The sequence below is a fragment of the Trachurus japonicus genome, chromosome 18 (genome assembly GCF_045865225.1).
Source record: "Trachurus japonicus isolate A0001 chromosome 18, Traja_1.0".
NCBI lineage: Eukaryota > Metazoa > Chordata > Actinopteri > Carangiformes > Carangidae > Trachurus > Trachurus japonicus.
This window is the reverse complement of record NC_140924.1, coordinates 31,841,326-31,860,783: the sequence shown is the minus strand read 5'-3', so window position 1 is coordinate 31,860,783 and position 19,458 is coordinate 31,841,326. Positions and strand designations below refer to the sequence as shown.

General features: G+C 42.3%; 1 protein-coding gene across 10 annotated transcripts in view; it reads right to left on the bottom strand.

Moving 5' to 3' along the window:
- The window catches only part of LOC146969645 (adhesion G protein-coupled receptor L3), a 208,633-nt gene that overhangs the window by 169,265 nt on the left and 19,910 nt on the right, over positions 1-19,458 (bottom strand). For all 10 annotated transcript variants that reach the window (XM_085760140.1, XM_085760145.1, XM_085760146.1 and 7 more), the window contains exon 2: positions 3,732-3,965. In XM_085760140.1, coding sequence (XP_085616266.1) covers positions 3,732-3,786 — 55 coding nt within the window. In that variant the 5' untranslated portion in view covers positions 3,787-3,965. The remainder of the gene's footprint in view (positions 1-3,731; positions 3,966-19,458) is intronic.

Genomic DNA, 19,458 nt, shown 5'->3' with positions numbered 1-19,458 from the left:
TTCGACCCAGTGACAGCATCTGTGATGGAACTTTTTATTAATCCAACAAGGCTTTCTAGTCCACACAAAAACTGAAATTACATGCAAGTCCATAAGCACACACACATACAAATAAAGGAGACGTAAGTCCACCACCCACACAGCCACACATCCCCATCGCTCCCTGAGCTGCGTCCTCTCATTGACTTTCTTTTTTTTTTCTTCCTTCTTTTATCTCGCCACTGTGATGCTTGTCCAGAAATATTCCTCATTTTCGTCACGCAAGTGCAAAGTGTCAGACTGCTGGGTGCGCGCTGACATACAAATAAAGACAAGAAAGGGCGGCGCGACGTGCGGCCTCAACGGCCAGGCTCTCAGCTGACACGGTATGTGCGCCTGTGTGCATTTTTCTGCATGTATGTTGTGATTATAACATGTGAGACTCGGCATGTATGTCAACAGAAACAGAGCTAGTGCCTGTGTTTGACTCCATTCATCCATGCACATGTGTGTGTGTGTGTGTGTGTGTGTGTGTGTGTGTGTGTGTGTGTGTGTACATGCCCATGCCTGACTGTAGATAGACAAAAGGGACTACAGATCCCAAAGTAGGCCAGCATCCCCTGGAGTACACATTTCCAACACTCTCAGGGAGAAACATGCACAATGACATTGTGGTGAATATTCCCAGTAAAGCTTCCACAGCTGGAGAACAATTCACTGGAAACATCTGGCTGTGTCTGCTTATAGCACCATGGCTGGGTGATTGCTTTTTCTTAATAAAGCTGCCAAATTATTTACTTGTGGTGTCAACCACTTAATCTGCTGTTCAAACAGGCCCGAAATGCTCACCCCGATTCCTTTAGCGCATTAGTTACACCATTAAAAAAAACATAGCAACTAGCTGCTTTGTCAGTTTGATGTCACCTCTTCCTTCGGGATCAATGAGTGATTGATTATTGAGGGTTGGAGTAACGAAGCGGAATGATTGATTTAAAGGGTTGTGCAGGTGTTTTTGCATGTTTCAGCCCATTTATGACAAATCATGCATGCAGATGATGGACATTTCCCACATGTTTCCAACAAATTTTTGAAGATTGATGAATGTTTTTGTTCCTCCCTTTTCATACCACACTGACATAAACTCAAATCAATGGCAGTCTGGAAGGCAGAAGGAAAATACAGAATCCAGAAGTCCATGGATGAAAATGTCGACAGTAAAGTGGAAAAAGTAACACAGCGCTAATGTGGATATTACATTTGTGGTAAATGGGCTAGAACATGCAGAAACACAGCTTGCGTCCTTTAAATAAACTGTCACCGGGTGTCTAAGACGGACACGTTTCAGACGCATTTCTCAGACATACATCTTCCCTAAACCACGTACTTCACATCCATCCCCTCATGACACTTTCTAATTGGCTATGGCTGCTTTTCAGACCACAGCTAATGTTTGTCCAGCCAACGGAGCCTCAAAATACATCGCTCTAATCCCAGGACATGCTTAAATGCTTTTTGTTCCAAATGTTTTGGTTAGAAGGCTGTGTAAGCTTTTTAAAAAGGCGAGACGACAAACACACACACACACAGACACACACACAACAGATTTGCGTGGGTCGGTCCAGAGATGATTGCATGCTGTGTGATTGACGCACTCTGTTGTCGGCTGCACTTGCTGATCAAACACAAGGTCAAAAGGTTAAAACAATAAAGACCAATTGCGCTGACCACACACAGACAATGCTGTGCGTTGATCCGCTTTCCTGTGTGCGTCCCTCGTAACAGTGTGTGTGGGGCCTCACATGAGCCTTGAACTTGATGTTGGATACAGAAAATAGTTGAATGTTACTATGTCACTAAACTGTACTCACTAGAATGTGATTGTTTCAACATTATGCTATTTAAAGGAATCTTTAAAAAAACTATCTTGAGATTATAAGAGGCACAACCAGAATAGAAATAAGAAATGATTCAAAACTCAAAGTAAAGGCAGCGAGAAGCATTTTGTTTTTGTTTGTTTGATTTTTATTTTTAGTGTGGCAAATCTCTTGCCGATAAATTGTTGAGTTGGAAGAAAAGTTATTTTGAGGGATCAATATGGCCGGTCAGTGTTTAAAAGGTTGACAGCTGTTTGGGAAGTCAGTGGACTGAAATTTGAACACATCACACAGTCCTGTAGAACTGAAGGGGCCGTGATATTTAGTTTTTTTTCTTCCTGAGGGGGAGCTAGCATGCTAGGCTAGCTGGACTCCACGAGGGAAGTGGAAGCTAGTTAGCTTAGCTTTCCAACATTAGCACTGATTCCCATTGAAAGTTACTTCATATTCGTGTCACCAACAGCTCTCAAACACAAAGTGTATGAATCCTGTATTATTGAAACAAGTAGGCCTACTGTAGTGCTAGCTCTCCCTTTTATGGGGTTTTTTGTGGCGAGGACAAATGACCTGAATGACCCTTTAGTTTCAAAGCTCACACTTAAAACGTCATATATCACAACACAACATAGCTAAGACAGAGTCAGTGTGTGTGTGTGTGTGTGTGTGTGTGTGTGTGTGTGTTCAATTACAGATAACTGAGAACAATGGCTAACCATGTTGGTGTCCAGCTGGTTAACTGCCTGTGTGACAATGTCTATTTATTGCCTGACCACACGACATTGGACCAATGAAATTAGCAGCATTCACACAGTCATTGGACACATTCTGACTTTAATATCACTTTAAAAATGCAGCCTCAGCTGCCTCGTAAGGCCCTGTCTGTAGCGCTCTATAAGGAGATATGCCTGACATAGCTGCCCACTGACCTCTTCCAAGTGAGCAATAACACAACTAACAATGCCAGAGAAATGTGCTTTCATTCGCAGCGGATGACGAACCCAACCACCACTACTGCCTTCCCACAGATATCACAGCACAAAAACAATTCAATTAGCTTCAAATCTCCCATTAATGGTTTTAGCCATTCCAAATTAGCATTTTTATGGGCCATTGCCCCGCTCCCAACATTCCTTACATCTAAACCTTTACTGATTGTGACCAACCGCCCCATCAACACACACACACACTTCCACACACTCACAAAGCAGGCAACCACCACCACTGACTTCTTTTAATCTTAATTTAAATGACTTCATTTACTTTGCCTCAAGAACAATTCACAGAAGGCCAAAGGGAAACGCTGCAAACAAAAAAAGCAGTTTCCAAGGCGTTGGAAAAAAAAGACCTTGCAAATTAATCTTAAGATTCTGATGCGTTAAATGATAAAGTCTTTTTTCCCCCCGCCTCCTCCAATTTTCACTACCCTAAACATATGTCACAAAGCCAAAGCAGTGTAAATGGTTCTTTGAAAGTAATTTCAGTTCATTTCCAATTGCCAGGAGATCAAGAGACGGAGCCAGCAGAAAGAGGGACAGATCTAAAAATAGACAGAAAATCAGAGAAAGAAACAGTAAAAAAAAGAAAAAAGAAAAAAAGAGTAGAGTAGAAAAAAGTTTCACAGACTTTAGGCTGTAAAAAAAAGGACTAATTAGTGAGTGGAGATAGATAGGACGGTGAAAACGAGAGACATAAAGTCAGAGTCTTTTATCGCAGTTGGCTGACAGAATCTGGCACTTAAATAACAGATGGATGAAATTCTGATACGGCTTCAGAACCATGCCAGTCAACAAAAGCCCTAGGTTTATGTTTTCATGCCCACATCTGCAGGATCTGCACAGACACACAAGGCACTGTTACTCTGATGAGCCCCAGACTCACCCAGAGCGGCTGGTGCGAAGAGGCTGGCGAGGACTAGCAGGCGTGCGGTCCACATGGCCTCCTCCTCTTACCGCCCCCCGCTGAAGGTCCCAGTTGAGTTCAGTGCTCAGTCTTTTTAGTGGCAAATGCCCCGATTGGGTGCTTTCCTTTATGGCACGGCTCCCTCCACTGCGCCGCTCTTCTTCCCACAAGACCACAAGTCCTGTTGCACTGGTGCCAGATGCCTTCCAAAATCTGTCATGAAAAAATAAAAAAAAAGACATGTTAGCTTAGAGGAATTTACCAACAAGGCCGAGGGTCTCTGTAGAACTTCTACTTAGTGAATGATTGTTTTACAGCAACAATAAAAGTGTGACATTTCCAGTAAGAGACACAACAGATGGATGCACCGTGGCTTTATCATGCTCATGCACAGTCCTTATGGCTCTGTGGGTTTCAAGTTGTCATCAAGTGACACGGTGCGAGTTGCTCAATCTCCAGCCAGCTCGAAGTCATACCGGGTGTGATCAAGCAAACACAAAAGAGTGTGCAGACCGCAAAAAATAAATATTTTTGGATATTCTGTTGTTGTTTGCTCAATGAAGTGTTAACTCCCCCACCTTAACAACAAATCACCCCCACAGAGAGACAAGGAGTGAGCGACGAAGCACGCACTGCTCTGGGCTTTGGTAGACTAGCATGTGTGTATGTACTGTATGTGTGTGTGTCATTGCACATGCATATTCGCTCCAGACTTTTGTGTGTTTTCTTGCGAGGCCTGATGGTAACCGACATAAGAAACGCGGCGGTGTTTTCCCTTTCCTGTGGGCATGTGCCATAACGTCACAGTTTGAGTCCTTACACCTGTTAATGTATTTGCACAAGGCTAAGAAAACGACTACTGTGCCCGCAGACCGCACAAACCGCCCAGAGATGGATGGATGAATGAGCCGGCGCCCCCATCCCCCCCATCCCCCGCCCGACCCCGTCGTCAGTGAACCTCTGACACTGAATGAAGTCATCGCAAAGCTATTGCTAGTTAACATAAAAGGAGCGGAAAACATCAAATGTGATCTACATGGTGTTGCCTTGTGACTGCTGTGAAATTAACACTCTGGATGTGTGGAACACTCAAAAAAATGATGCGTGAAAATTTGCAACTCCACATCCCATAAGGTAAGCATTAACATAGAAAACATTGTTAGACGGGTGGGGGTGGGGGGGGATAAAAGATTTCATAATCTAAATTCTGATGAGATTTTCAAGATTATCCCCATCAAACCCATATCATGATATTAAGGTTAAGTCAGCTTTGATGATTAGACCATCCGAACCCTCCTATTATCCACTATCAGCCATGATCTGCTGCAGACGTATAATCTCTGCAAAATGACACAAGCCAAAGAGCCACAACACAACACAACGCTGCCTACGATCCCCTACACAGTCATTATCCATGCACATTAGGCATTCCATACTGCATTTGATATTGCAGGGAGTTAATTCCATTCCAGGACGCCAGAAAAAAAAAAAACCTGGTCACAAAAGGTCAAAACTTGAGCGCCGCATCAAAGGACGAACCACTCTGAGAGGCTGACATCAAAATCTCAATTTATACCAACACTACAATTTCAGCCTTTTATCAGACAGTCCATCCCTGTATGGAGTTTTTTTCCCCCTCCCTGTGTCAGTGCATGCTGACATTCCCCATCATAATCTAGCTCTTAATCCCAAATGAAAAAATCCTAGATTAAAGTAATCAGATTTTTTTTTTTTTTTTTCGTTGTTGTTGTTGCAGATATTAATGGGTTTACCAGAGTATCTGTCTGTGCATACACAGACCATTTGGGCAATATTAAAAGGTTAAAAGTCAGTGTGCTCATCAGCAGAATCTGCATCTGAACAAAACGGGAGCCGGAACCAGATGTCCTGTATTGCTGACTTTATTCCTTGCGTACACATATATATAGATATATATCATGGCAGGACTTTAAATACTTTAAAATAGCGATGTGAAAGTGTGCGTTTGATCTTGTGAGTAAACAGTGCTTTTAATATAACGCCCTGACAGCTGCTGGAGAGCTAAATTAAATATGACATCAAATCAGATACTGTGACTCCCTTGACAAAAAAATACATTACTCCCAAAATAATCACATTTAAATACACTGTCCATGCGGCAAATTGGACCTGAAGTTTATACGACGGGACATTTTCTAAATTGGTGGCGGGGCTACAGACTCAGAGTGAAGAGGAGGCTGAGGCAGAGCGCCATGATAAAAATATATGATATGATCAAACATGGCAAACTATCACTGATTTGTCTGGTGTGATTGTTGACATGTGGTTTTATTTGTAAGTTTGCAGAGAGCAGCAGGAGACAGCGAGCACGCACGTACATGCTTGTGTGTGTGTGTGTGTGTCTCTGTGTCACACTTTATGCACGGCAGATAAAGCAGCGACTGCTTCAACTACTTACACAGGTGTGACTTGGAAATTATCACATGAAATGAAAAAAAAAAAAAACACTTCACTATCACAGTTGTTCATTTGCTCTGAGAAAAAAAAAAAAAGTGTGGGCTTAGGTACAGGAACTGTTATCAACTACCGAGAGAACACATCATAAATACATATTTATGAGAAGGGCTTGGACCCAGTTCAATGAAGAGAAGGAAAAAAAAAAAGAGGAGGGGAAAAAAGAAGAAAACAGAGCGGCAGTCCGGCATTGCCAACTCGTCTTGTATTCCAGAAGGAGCCTTATGATACATTATGGTGCTGACGTTTCAAGGGTACTTGTTCTGAGGGGGATTTAGGATAACTCCCTTAGATAAGCTGGCCAACATTTAGCGGGCCTAGCAGCGATGGCAGCGTCTGTTCTCCGCCACATCAAGGAGACTTCTTCATTACTGCCTCGCCGTTTCCTGCACAGCAACTTTTTTTTTTGTTCCTAATCAGTGATGTTGTTGTTTTTGTTATTTAAGAAGTAATCATGTGTGCGCCAAACGGGGGCCCAGAAGAAACCTGACAGTTTTAATTAATTGACTCTTCTATCTAGTTAAAGCAAAAAAATGAGAGCCCGGTGATATGGACAGTAAGAACAGTGGTTGATAAGCGATGTGATGCGATTTGGTGGGGGGAGACAAATGGGAGGCAAAGAGCGTTGAGGGAAATGGAAACTAATGGAAGATTTAAGTCAGATCTAAATTTGAGGCTGCAGTCAAGAGGCTTGTGAGTAATTCAGAGTAAAAATACAAAAAAAAAAAAAAAACAATGAAAAAAAATGTCTGTCACATTCATTATTTATTTGTAGCAATATTTATAACACCTTTCTGCAAAGGTGACGCCGACACTCACAGTTACGACGAGATTTCAGTGTCAAACGCTACAAAAGAAAGTGTTTGGCTTTGCTTATTCATACTAAGTGAGCTTGCCAGAGGTACAATCCAGTATGCCAACTGTTTTACATGGTGTTTGCATATACTCCTCATATTTAAATACACAACTACAAGTTTACATATGAGTCACGGTCCCACCATTGCAATTTCTGAACCCTGTTCTCACTGGAGAAGGAGAAGCCAAATCCTTTCTGAAACACAGATATGAAGATGTTGCAGAAGAACAAGCCTTCAGGAGAAGTTCTGTGACTGTTATGACTGATATGTGACATGTAATGCATGAATCAGAATTTTTTCCAGTTGCAGAACACCTTCTGCAAGTGGAAACAAATCTGATTCATGCATTACAGTTGCAGAAGAACACCTTCTGCAACTGTTGAAGATCTCAGTGCTATGGGATGACTTACATCAGATTCAAATATTTCACCTATACCACCAAATCCCAAGCAACAGCACACAATATCTATCAAATATACTGTATATTTTCTGGAAATTCAATTGGGAAACCATTGGAAATGAACACAACCAACTGTAAAGTTGTTGGGGGTTTTTTTGCATTCTATTTGTTGTTAACGCCATCAAACAAGCAGAATGTTAAAGATACAGACAAATAAAAAGTGTCAAATCTACTGCCTCACATCACATAGCACAGCTAGTAAGCTAAATCCGGTACAAGGCATCTCTTCTCATCTCGAGACTAATGTTATTTTGTACATTGTCCCTGATACAAATAAACTTATTAAACTAAACTAAACTAAACTAAACTAAACTAAACTAAACTAAACATGTGCTGAACCGTACCTCCTGTCTCAAATTACACAAACCATGCTAAACACACTGATTATGACTTTAAAATAACACATAATGGGCAGAAAGACCCGATGAATAGAGATCGTTCTCCTAGAGTCTGTTGCTCAATATGTTTGGTTGCAGCTAATGCAGATCATTACCAATTAGTCCTGTGATTATTTTCTCAATGAAACTGTTAATTATTTAGTCTATAAAATTTGGAGCATAGTGAAAATTGCCTACGCAGCTTTGAAAAGCCCGAGGTGATGTCATCGAATTGCTTCAATTCCAAAGTAGCTAACAATAGAGAATGTTTGTGTTAATTATGTAATCAATCAATACACAAATTGTTTTGACTCCTGCGTGCACAGACACATCTGGATGTGTGTAACCTCACCCATCCAGCAGTGCCTAAACATTTTCATGTTAAATCACTTTAGCGATGGCTATGAAATCCCTCACATGCAGCACTCTCCTCGCTGTAATGCTGAATATGACTGGTGAGAGTGTCATCACGCTGATGCACATCACCACCTGAGGCACTTCCCCATCTGTCACTTCCTGACCCGAGGAAACCAAAGATGATTTTCATTAATCCAGAGGTGTTCCACACAATGCTGCCGCAACAAAGTGAAACTTGATCCTCGGTGTTATCTGATTGGGGCACACTAAGTATGATGTTACTAGTCACGCCTGCTTGAAGCCCTCCCACGTAACACTATGTAATGAAGTGGGATCGTGTTGCCGGGTTAAGTACCATGTCTCAGATTTTCAACTGTTTCATGTCCAGATGCTTATCACACCAGAAGGGGAGGGTCTGCTCGTTTTTATGAGACAGAAAGTGTGTTCATGCAAATGAAGTGTCTCGTACAAAATGAATATTAATCAAGCACACTGTCTGCATACAGTTTGATTGAAGAGCATTCATTCGGAAATCTTAGGAGATGAGCTGAGATGATTAAAACCGAGATGATCCTTTCCTTCCAGACTCAAAAAATATTTTTTTTCCACTTGGTTTGGCAGATGGTTTAAGATTGAGCGGTCAATTTTCTAACTCTAAACACATCTGAAGAGTCAAAATCATGCTTTTCTAATGTGACTTGAAAGGTGTGAAATACTGAAGGTAAATGGAGAGTGCTCTTTTAAGGCACTGTGTGCATCCCTGGAGCTTGACAGCGTGAGCAGCAAGGCATTCACTCATACAATTGGTTTTCCACAAGGGACCCCAACACAGCTAGCCAGTGACAGGCAGATAATAGTGCTAACTTTAGCCTGCACAGTCTCTGAATGGTTCTATATGATAGGCTTGTTGAGTGTGACTGATGGCTTGGGTTAAATAATGGGACCATCCCTCCTCCCTTCCAGGCACACAAAGGCGCAGCAGCCCCTCCTGACACACACAACACCTCCAAACTACAAGACAATAGAAACACAATCCATTAGCGGAAATTACTTGTACACACAATGTCTAAAAAAAGCCTAGCTGCAAAACAAATAATACGAATTACCATTACAAATATTTAACACATACAGAGGCGTACAATAGGAATGGGTTACATTCCCATGAGGGAGGGAAATACATGCACGTAGGCCTGAGCGGACGTTCAGTGGGGTGAATAAATGCAGATAGATGCATCGTTTAAGGGCAGGGCGAATCCGCCTTGAGACAGTTCTCCATTCTAATGCACTATCCATTTTCCACGTCTTCCTTCTTTTTTATCCTCTCCCGCTTTTTCTCTCAGCATATCTTGCCTAATGCAGCACAAATGGATCTCGGGCAAAGCAAGAAAAGAGAGGAAGAGGCAGGGTAATAGGCAGGACAGGGAAGAGAGAGGGATGGACTATCAAGAATTGGGAAGGGAGGAATGCATAAGATTGAGGGATGGAGGATAGCAGAGTGGGAGGACAGGCAAAGGGGGGAAATCAAAGAGATAAATGGAGAGAGATTGGAAAGGATGGATTAAATGGGTTTGTGGATGAACACAAAAACATAAAAGAAAAGACAAGAGATGGAGATGTGAGGGAAAGGAGGGAAATCAGCTGCCGTTTAAAGGTCACGAATTGTGGTGGGAGCGAACCCAAACGTACAGCCTAATTTCAGATGCTGTTGCTATAGTGGCTCAGGTGGGCAGGTTACCATGACAACCTCACCTGTTGGCCATTAATCACCTACCAGGAGCAATTGGCATGCTGTGCCCACTAACGCTGCAAGTCATCATGTGGTCAGGCCTGATTTTTTTTTGTTTTGGATCCGATCTAATACGAGGCGGCACGGCTTCCAGAAACCAAACCTGCACCCAGCTCACTGCAAGAATACGAATACTATAAGAAACAGAGAGGGTGAAGCTTATAGATCCAAAACACTGCAACCTTAAAGGTAAATGAAATGCACTGTATGGATTTCCTTTCAGACGGCAGCGTCAATATATGGCTGATGCATTGTGGTGGCAGGCATGTTTTTCAAGGGAGCAGGTTGATGGTATTGGCAGGGTTACAGCTGTGTTAGATATGTGGTGAAACATCATGGCCTCATCTGCGGCGCCACAGCTGTAACATAATTCTCAACCACGTTAGGAGAAGATTGGAATATCTCAACAATTATGGGATGGATCCATGACAGGATTGTCTTAAAGCAGAAGTAAGCGGAATGTTTGTGTTAATATAAGTCTTAAATAGTTATATCTTCCGACAGCAATCACTTATATAGAATGTTTGGTCTGAAACACGGGTCTGTCAGTCACTCTGCTCTGCTGTAAGCCCAGGAGAAAACTTTCCTTGTATCCTACAACCTTTATCCAATGAGGAGAGAGAACGGCATAAAGGGGCGGTCCTCTCTGTGTGTGCAGCCAAGGGATGCGCGTGCATGTGGTGACGTAGGGATGAGTGCGGGGACTGCTAACTCCATCGGCTGACAAGAAATTAGCCAAATCGACCGGATCGCTTACTTATGCTTTAACTTTGGTGATTGCATAATACTGTAGTTTGCCCTCATTATTCATTGGTGTTTGGCTGAGAAAGTTAAAGGGACAACGAGGAGTTTTGGAAAAGCAAAGCGTTTTCATACTACATTTATGAGCCTCCGCGCACCGTGAAATTCTTTGACTGGCGCAAGACAGACATATGTTTTCATTCATCAAGAATTAAAGTCAGAGGTTCGAAGACGATCAGATACCATCGTAGTTCCGACCATAAACAGCGATTCGGCTGCGTTATTCTCATGACTCGTCATGAAACCGAAAGTAAAGAAACGCTGGTTGGCTCGACCAGCATTTCCACCACCACTAATAATAACAAAATAATGATGATGATAATGATGAAAACGATATATTTATCGAAAATGGGCCCATTAACAAGTGTGGGTAAAGTAGATTCATCCACATTAACGTGAGACTTTTTAATAACCAAATAGAAACTCCTCGTTGTCCCTTTAAATGACAGTTGATGCTAATTACCAAATATTATAGGCCAAATATGCATGTAACTATGCAAGATTTGCTCCTTAATTAAACATGTTCGGAGTAATTGTGATGGTTAAATGACTTGTTACAGAGAGAATGGAGACTCCCTGCCTTCCACCTAACTCTTGGCCGAAAACCAATCATGTAAGATCAGCGCCCCTGGTGTCCCAGATCTGGTCTCGTGGGAAGCATGGACCGCTTTACGGCACTACGACACAACGACACAAACACGCCCCAGTAATCCATAATATCTTGCTAACGTTACCCACCTCAGTAGACAGTGCTCTACTGATTGCCTTTTTGTCGGGTTCGTTGAAAACAAATGCACATGGCCGACGGGGGAGGGAGGAAGGTGAGTGGTCAGTTTTTAAGACAGTGAAAATATGCACTCCAAAACTGTAGGGGGAGCTACATAGAGAAAAAAAAATGACCAAAACAACAAAAAAGCAACAGGACTTGCATAGTTCCCCTTTAACATTAAAATGGGATCAATTGTATGCTAAAACTATATGTTTGCTAAATACCAGCTAGCTTAAAGAATTGTAGCCAGATAGAGCAGTTATCAAAACTGTAGACCGTCTAATTGGCTAACAACATGGTATGACCGGCCATCTAATACAACCCTACTGTTCTCAAAGTGGACAGCATATGGTCAGAGGACAGCTGCAAACCCTGAGACTATGAGCTACAGAAGCTAACAAAGAAACAAAATACAGGACACACCCTTCCACACATGAAACACAGCCAAGCCGAGTCATCTGTCTAATTACTGTTCACAACCTGAACTTGATTGAGCCACGTTTGGAGGACATCTGCTCACAAAACACCTCCATTTATTTTCTTTTTATTTGAACGTGACGGTTTTCAGGTCTCAATTTCCCTGCATTTTGTATTCCCTCTAACTGCATTTGCATAATTTTCCAATAGACACTTCATTCCCTGCCAGATTTGAGAATGGAGAAAACAATCACACACACACAGATGCACACACACACACGCGCACGCACGCACACAAATAACAACAGCCATTTCAGCTCAGCCTCTGAATCAGGGGTACAGCAAATTCCAATGTCAATAACACTGATCCCAATGGCGCATGCATTTCAATATCATTATTTGATGCTGAGCCAAGTGCACAGAATATAATGAAATCTTAAAACATGAACTGCATAGCATCCCAGGCTAGGCAAATGCGATGCACATTTTCAGCACGTACATTATGTATCATGCCGCGTGCGCTCAGTGCTGACTTGATTACAATGTTAATTCTGCCTTCCATCTGGCCCTGCGTGTCTGTGTTAGTGTTTCTGACCACAAATTTTTCGACGGCCGTGTGTCAAGGTGGCATAATGACCGCGCCGTGAGTGTTACTGATGGCAAGAATATGTTGTAAATGGTCTGGAAATGAGAGGTATGGCTGTGTCACAGGCAACCACAGTGGTCGCGACCACAGGGAATTCAAATGGTTTCCACCTGGACTCCACTTGCAGTTCAATTAGAGGCAGAGTGGGACTGGTAGAGGAGGAGGAGGAGGGAGGGTTAGAACAGAAGTGTGTACACACACGTACTCTGCATGTCCATCAGTGTCTACTAAATGTTCAACTCATGGATATAAATGAAAGGAAGTGTGTGTGTGCATTAGAAAAGCTACTAACACAGGAACAGGCATCGACTTCTTTGCTTACTTGAACATGACAAGTGTTTTTTAACCAGACCCTGCATTCCCTTATTGATGTCTCACTCTACATTACTCCCAATGACATCATTTTACTGCAACATGAAAACACTTTAAATATATTTCCCAAACGCTAATGAGGTCCCTGTCTGTGAGTATTATTTGTGGTAAAAGAGAGAACTCTTCAAGGCTCTTCCTTTTCTTTTTCTTTTTGTTATTGAAGCTTAACAGCTGACAGTTCAGTCAAAACACCTTTTATTGAAGCCTAGGCTGCCTGTTATTGTGCCAAATGTCCTGCTCCTGGATATGTCCCTGCATGTGCAAATACCAATACGAAAACATGAGCAAATAATCAATGGGTATTGCACAAAACCTAGATAAGGGATTAAGCCGGGATATGTTGGTTATCCTGGTTTAATTTAGCCTCAAGTCGGTCATTCAAAAGCAGGTTAGATTTATCCTGGTCAAGTTACTACTCTGTGAAGTCAGCAGTCACTCTGATCAGAAATCAACGTGTTTCATACAGTTATTCCATGTTCAATTATACAATTACAAATCTGTGTCCATCTATGATATATAGTGACCACTGGCTTCTCATAAAAAGCAATGGAGCAAAATAGCATATAGATGTTTTTTTTTTTAATAAAATGTTACAAAATATATTGGCCTAAATATTGGTTGAGGTAAGAAAATAAGAATAAAATTGAGTGAGTGTGAGCAGGCACCTTCCAAATAATTTATACACCTCATCTGAACATTGTTCAGCAATTTATTGAAGCAGCAGACTGCATAGGCTAATGTTTTTATATTTAATTCATTTTCACCTGTTGCACTTTTGGCCACTTTTGCTGTATAGACTTGTATTAGTACTTGTTATGTACTTCAGATTATAAGGAATTTGTGTGATGAATCAACATCCACTGCTCATCATTAAGGCAAAGTGCACAACTGTTCATTTGTGAAAGGAACTTGAGTTGTGATCAGACTAGGTCAAGCCACGCTTGCTCAGTTATCCTGGATTTCTTTATTCTACTTTTGTGCAATACCCCTCAGAAATATGTTGTTGGTGTGTTTTGTTTTGTTTGCAAGATGCTATTCTATCATTGGGAGCAACACTGAGGTCTAAGTCTTATCTTTTGTCTAGCACTTTAACCTTGTTGTCTGAGAAACTGAAAGAACTTCAAAATAAAAGTCAAATAAAGAGTCAATAAATGAATAATTATTGCGCTTTCTAAAAATGACTGTTACATTATTGTTAAGTTATACCACCACAAGGGATTGAGCCCACTATTGTTGAGTTAACCTCTGTCCTCAACCATTCACATACTGTAGAAACAGAGCGTTAGTGATGACATATCGTTGTTTGGTTATTCTTTGAAATATTAGCCATTCGTAATTGGATGACATTCATACCAGCGTGTTCTATGTGCTGCTCTGACCTGAATGAGTGTGAAACTTGGCTTAAAATAGTCAATAAAAGACAAAAAGGATGAAAAATGTAGGGGAATAAACCAGCAAACACTTCAACTGCTCTAGACATGTTTTTTTTTATTTTTCTCAGTCGACAATAGTCCACTTCCTTGTTGAATCAGACGTTCTTACTCAGCCGGCGCTTCGAGGTAAATAATCATCCAAACATAGTTGACACGGAGGTCAAGGGTCATTGTGGTGAATTGCTTTCTTGCCTGCTCCCCCCGGTTGTTTGGCAGCTTTTAGAAAACGCTGGCTGAAATGTGAGAGCCTCATGTCAAGACCTCGATGACCTGGCTTTGGAGTGATCGACCAGCAGAGACGATACAAGGTTTTTTGGGAAAGAATAGAAGTAAAATGTTTCATTTTAAACCAGTTTTTGTTGTTGGTTGTCACGCACTTGACTGTCCAGCCCACACAGACTGCTGTGAAAAGAAAAAAAAAACAAACCTAGAGTGCACTGGCAACAGCTGCCTGCCCAGCCGAGCTCCTATGAACCATTTCCGAATCATTACGGTCCAGGTCACCCCCAAGAAGCACTCCTTGTTGCCAACACTTACTCCTCCTGTCTTTCCCGAGTCCAACTTATCACAAAATGCTCGGAGATAATCATCAGTAATTGGGGCATTTTGTTTTTTCCGAAAGCTGTAGGGGAAGAGGTGCCTGCCGGGTAAAGTATGGAGGATGTGCAGGGAGCTGGCAGGCTGCAGTGTCCCTCAGTCCTCACTCTGGCTGCTATAGAATTGAGTTTGATGAAAGTCTGATTGGTCTGGGCAAACATCCTCATGGGGTATATCCCCGGACAAAAAGAGCAATACTCTCTTCTCTTGTCGTGGCGAATGCTCTCAGGCCTGACAAATCACAGCTGGTCTTGAGGTGCCTAGTCTCACCGCAGATTCTACAACCTGATGAGATAGCTGGGGCGCCCAGGGTTGTGTCAACCTCAATCTAAATGTCTATGGAATTTCAATTAATCTTTTTCTTCCTCTTTTTTCCCCCCCTGGCAGTTTTATATTGAGTACATAATACCGAACACAGGAAGAAAAAGTGAAGAAATGTGAGATTTTGTTTTAGCCGCTCTGCATAAATCGTGACTCCAACTAATGTAGCACTTGTGTAATGAGACTCAGCAGCATGGGCTTTCATGCTGCACAAGTTAGAAAAAAAAAGAAAAAGGCCATTTAGCCTGTACTGGTTTAATTCCACTAGATGCTGACTAATTCTAATTAAGTCATTAAAGACTTGGTGTGAAGTGAAAATCTGTAAACACAAGGGATTTAATGAAGTCAATTGGGGGACCACAAAGGGAGAATCACATTGACACCATGTTGATGTTATCAGTGGCTGTTCCATCTGCGTTGTGTGTGAAGGGGTGAGGGGGGGTGAGGATGGGTTAGTTAGATGTTTTACCTACATGTCAAATCAGAACACGAATTACAGTAAGAGAACCTGCAGAACACAGGGCGGAGGAGAGGACGCTCTGTAACCTGCCTTTGTGCTTTTTGTACACTCAGACACACACACATTGGGGGAGCGGCGTGAAAACACACACACACACACACACTCCAGTGACCTTGCCCTGTGTCTCTTGGCTGAGCGGTAGAATGTGTTTGGGTTGGACTCAGCAGGCAACCTTTCTAAATCTAAAAGCGGAGGTCTCCCGGGGTGAGGCGGCCACACAGCGGTGGGGGATAGTTAGCGAATGTCAAAGTACAGGAACAGACTGTAAACCGTGGCTTTTACAGCGCTGTGATTGGAGCTCACACACATGTACACACACACACACACACATACACACCGTGTGCTGCTACAGGCTGCTAGACTGGACAATCTGTTACAGGAACAGCCTTTAGTCCAAGAATTAAAAATGCACAATATGGATTCAAATCAAGGGTTTGGATCGCAGGACCTGGAAGGCCTAACAATTGTGCAATGATTGGACTGAAAAGCATAATAATAGGGTTTGCACCCAGATCCCCCTGTACAAAATGAAATATTGTGTGTTTGTCTGCAGCTGGGGCAGCTTGGAAGAGCAAGCAGGCGCGCACACATAATGTTGTATTGCTCTCTCAGATTCTCTCACATCCCCAGCCCCCTGCTCTCCCCTTTATTCCTTCCTTGTCTCTCTAAAACACACTTTAATTGACACGGAGTAGAATCATCAGAACTTGTGCTTCCCTGGTCCACGTCCTAATTGCACTCTGGTGTAATGTTATTCGTCCACTTATGCCATGGCCACAAACACCATTCTACCCTCTCCACAGGATGAAAGTGAGGAAGTCGGTAATTGCTTTTGACTTTCCCTGAGTACCGCACCCCAAATATGTGGAAATTTTGCAGACCCACTCGGAGCGCAGGCTTTTTAATGAGATTGCCTCCTGTTTATGCCGACGGGATAACAGAGGACTCTTGGTTGATGGCACCGGCCTTTTACCAATCAATATTGGGTATATCAAGGCTGGGAGGTCTATGGGAGGAACCTGTATATAATTCAGTCAAAAGGACTGTCCCGCAAGATTTTAGAGAAAAGTCATCCAACTATTTTTTTTTGTTTCCTGCCAAGGTCATGATGTTTTTTTTAACCCAATTAGCCATCCTCATGGTGTCTTTGCAGCCAAATAAGATTCATGGATAAATCTCTCTACTATGAACTAGCAGCGTGGCCTTGAGGATGGTCAGTCATTTATTAAAACCATTTGGCTATCACTGGGATATCTCAATAACTACTGAACTACTACTGGATGGATTGCTATGAAATTGAATACAGACATTCATGAGCCCCTCTGGTTGAATTTAATACCATTGCTAATTACCTGACTTCATGTCTCCTGACACCATCATGTCAAAACCAATGGGACCAACCAATGCAGTCGGCCTCCAATAGACAGTTTGATGCCAATTAGCAAAGATTAGCATGCTACTAAATGAGGATGTTGAAGGGAGTAAATACCTTTACTTGTCGTCATTGTAACCATATTGCCAAAGCACCGATATAACTACATGCAGCCCTGCAGCTGCTAGAGTTGATTTAGATCCTAAGTGCGATTTAATGCAGAGTGGCGACCATAGTTTTCACAAACCCAGAGGGCAAACATGTGACGCCATAATGCTCATCTGAATTCCCATTTGTTGCAAATACAGAAAATCCCAGGATTGTGGAAAGCGACTCATGGCGTCAGCGTCAAATCTTCTTGACACTGGTGCCAATCTCACAGTGGCAGTTTTCTTCTTTTTTTTTGCATCGCTGATTATCCCCCTTTGATCCAAAACCACAAACCCTCTCACACAGAACAATATTGACTGCCTTTCTGGGGAGTCGTGTCAGCTACCTCTGCCCCGAGCCCAGCTGAAGGGGGCTTTCCACCCCTCCATCCTTTCTCTTCCCATTCTCCTCATTTCATTTCTGTATCAATCCGACACTGGAATGTTATTCAACCTGCACAACAGGCCATCAGGAATGTGCGTGGATGGGGGTGGGTGACCACCTTTAAAGCAAACTCTGAAACTCTATCCTACCCACTACCCCTTCACAATCCACCCAACCCTGACTCCCCAAGTGAGGCTGGCGAAGTCCAAGGAATGTTTTTTTGCTTCTATATGATGAGTGCAGAGGGGTCTATTTGAATGCCAAACTCTTTCTTTTGACTTGGCCACGGTGCAAAAAGGGGTCTCTGGGACTCTCCACGAGTCTGGCATGCAATTCCTGGACCAGTTGGTATCAGCACAGGGGGGGAGTCTGGAGTGTGGGGTGGTGGTGGTGGTGGGGAGGGGCTCTGACAGACTTTGACAGACGTCCAATGCACACAGCTGATGCCTCAGGCTGGCAAGTCTAATAACATCATCTGTGCGAGACATTACTGGTGGATTTCATATTTATTACCCAATATGTCCATCGGGAGGAGTGGAAATATTACATGAGCAGCCAACACCACAATGCTCATGTCAAGAATTTTAGAATGGATATAGTTAGGCAACTTTTGGCAAAGCTGCGCGTACAAATTGAAAAACGAGGCACTGCCGCACAACAAGTATAATTATGGTTTTCTCTGATTAACAGATGACTTAGAACTCCCAGTACAGGGGCTGCCTTCCCTCTGAAAGTCTGTTACCATCTTGTGTTTGAGAGGCTTCAGCAAATTTGATGGATACTTCCAAATTCAAAATTGAAAACTAAGTAATGTGATGCAGCCAGTGGGAAGAGTTAAACTCACCTGACTCGTATCGATTCAGAAATGTCGATGAGATGAGATTTGTATCACTGGCTCGGATTTATTTTGGAAGCTTCCCGTGGTGGGGTTTATGGAATTTAAAGCAAAAAGGTATAAATATTAAGAGGGAGCTTAATGCTGTAGTGTCTTCCATATTAATTTCAGTGTATTTACATATACTTAATGAATAAGTCTCATGATGTTATTCTATATTAAACAAATCCCGTGTAAAGATCAAAACAAGTGGTGGTTTTATCTTTAACAATTAGAGTTTATATAGCCAAAGCCTGAAATTCCTCGGTGCGTACACTTCCATTGTTGTCCAAATACTATTGAAAAACATGAGTCACACTGCTGGGCTGGCTCTAATGGTCCTACATAGGCATTCCACTTTATGCTGAGTCGTCCTGCTTCGGTAATACTCCCGAGAGCAGCAGAAGTGTTTTATTCCGCAGCTGAAAATAGTCCCCACTCACTCTTCATTGAATTGCATTTGATACAAACTATAGTGGCCAGCTGTTTCAGGAAATTACTCAGCTTTTTATATTGTAACTCTATATATATGTAAATTATTCGTAAAGATTTACGTCCACACAAGAAACAAACAGGCTTTCCTGCCAATAAAACTTTGCCTGCTTTGGTTAACAAATACAGCAGTGGGTCTGACAGGAGTCTGATTGCTGCTGACCATGAACATGCAAACACAGTGTTTAGAGTAATCATTACAATGCATGATGTCTGATTTCCTGCCTC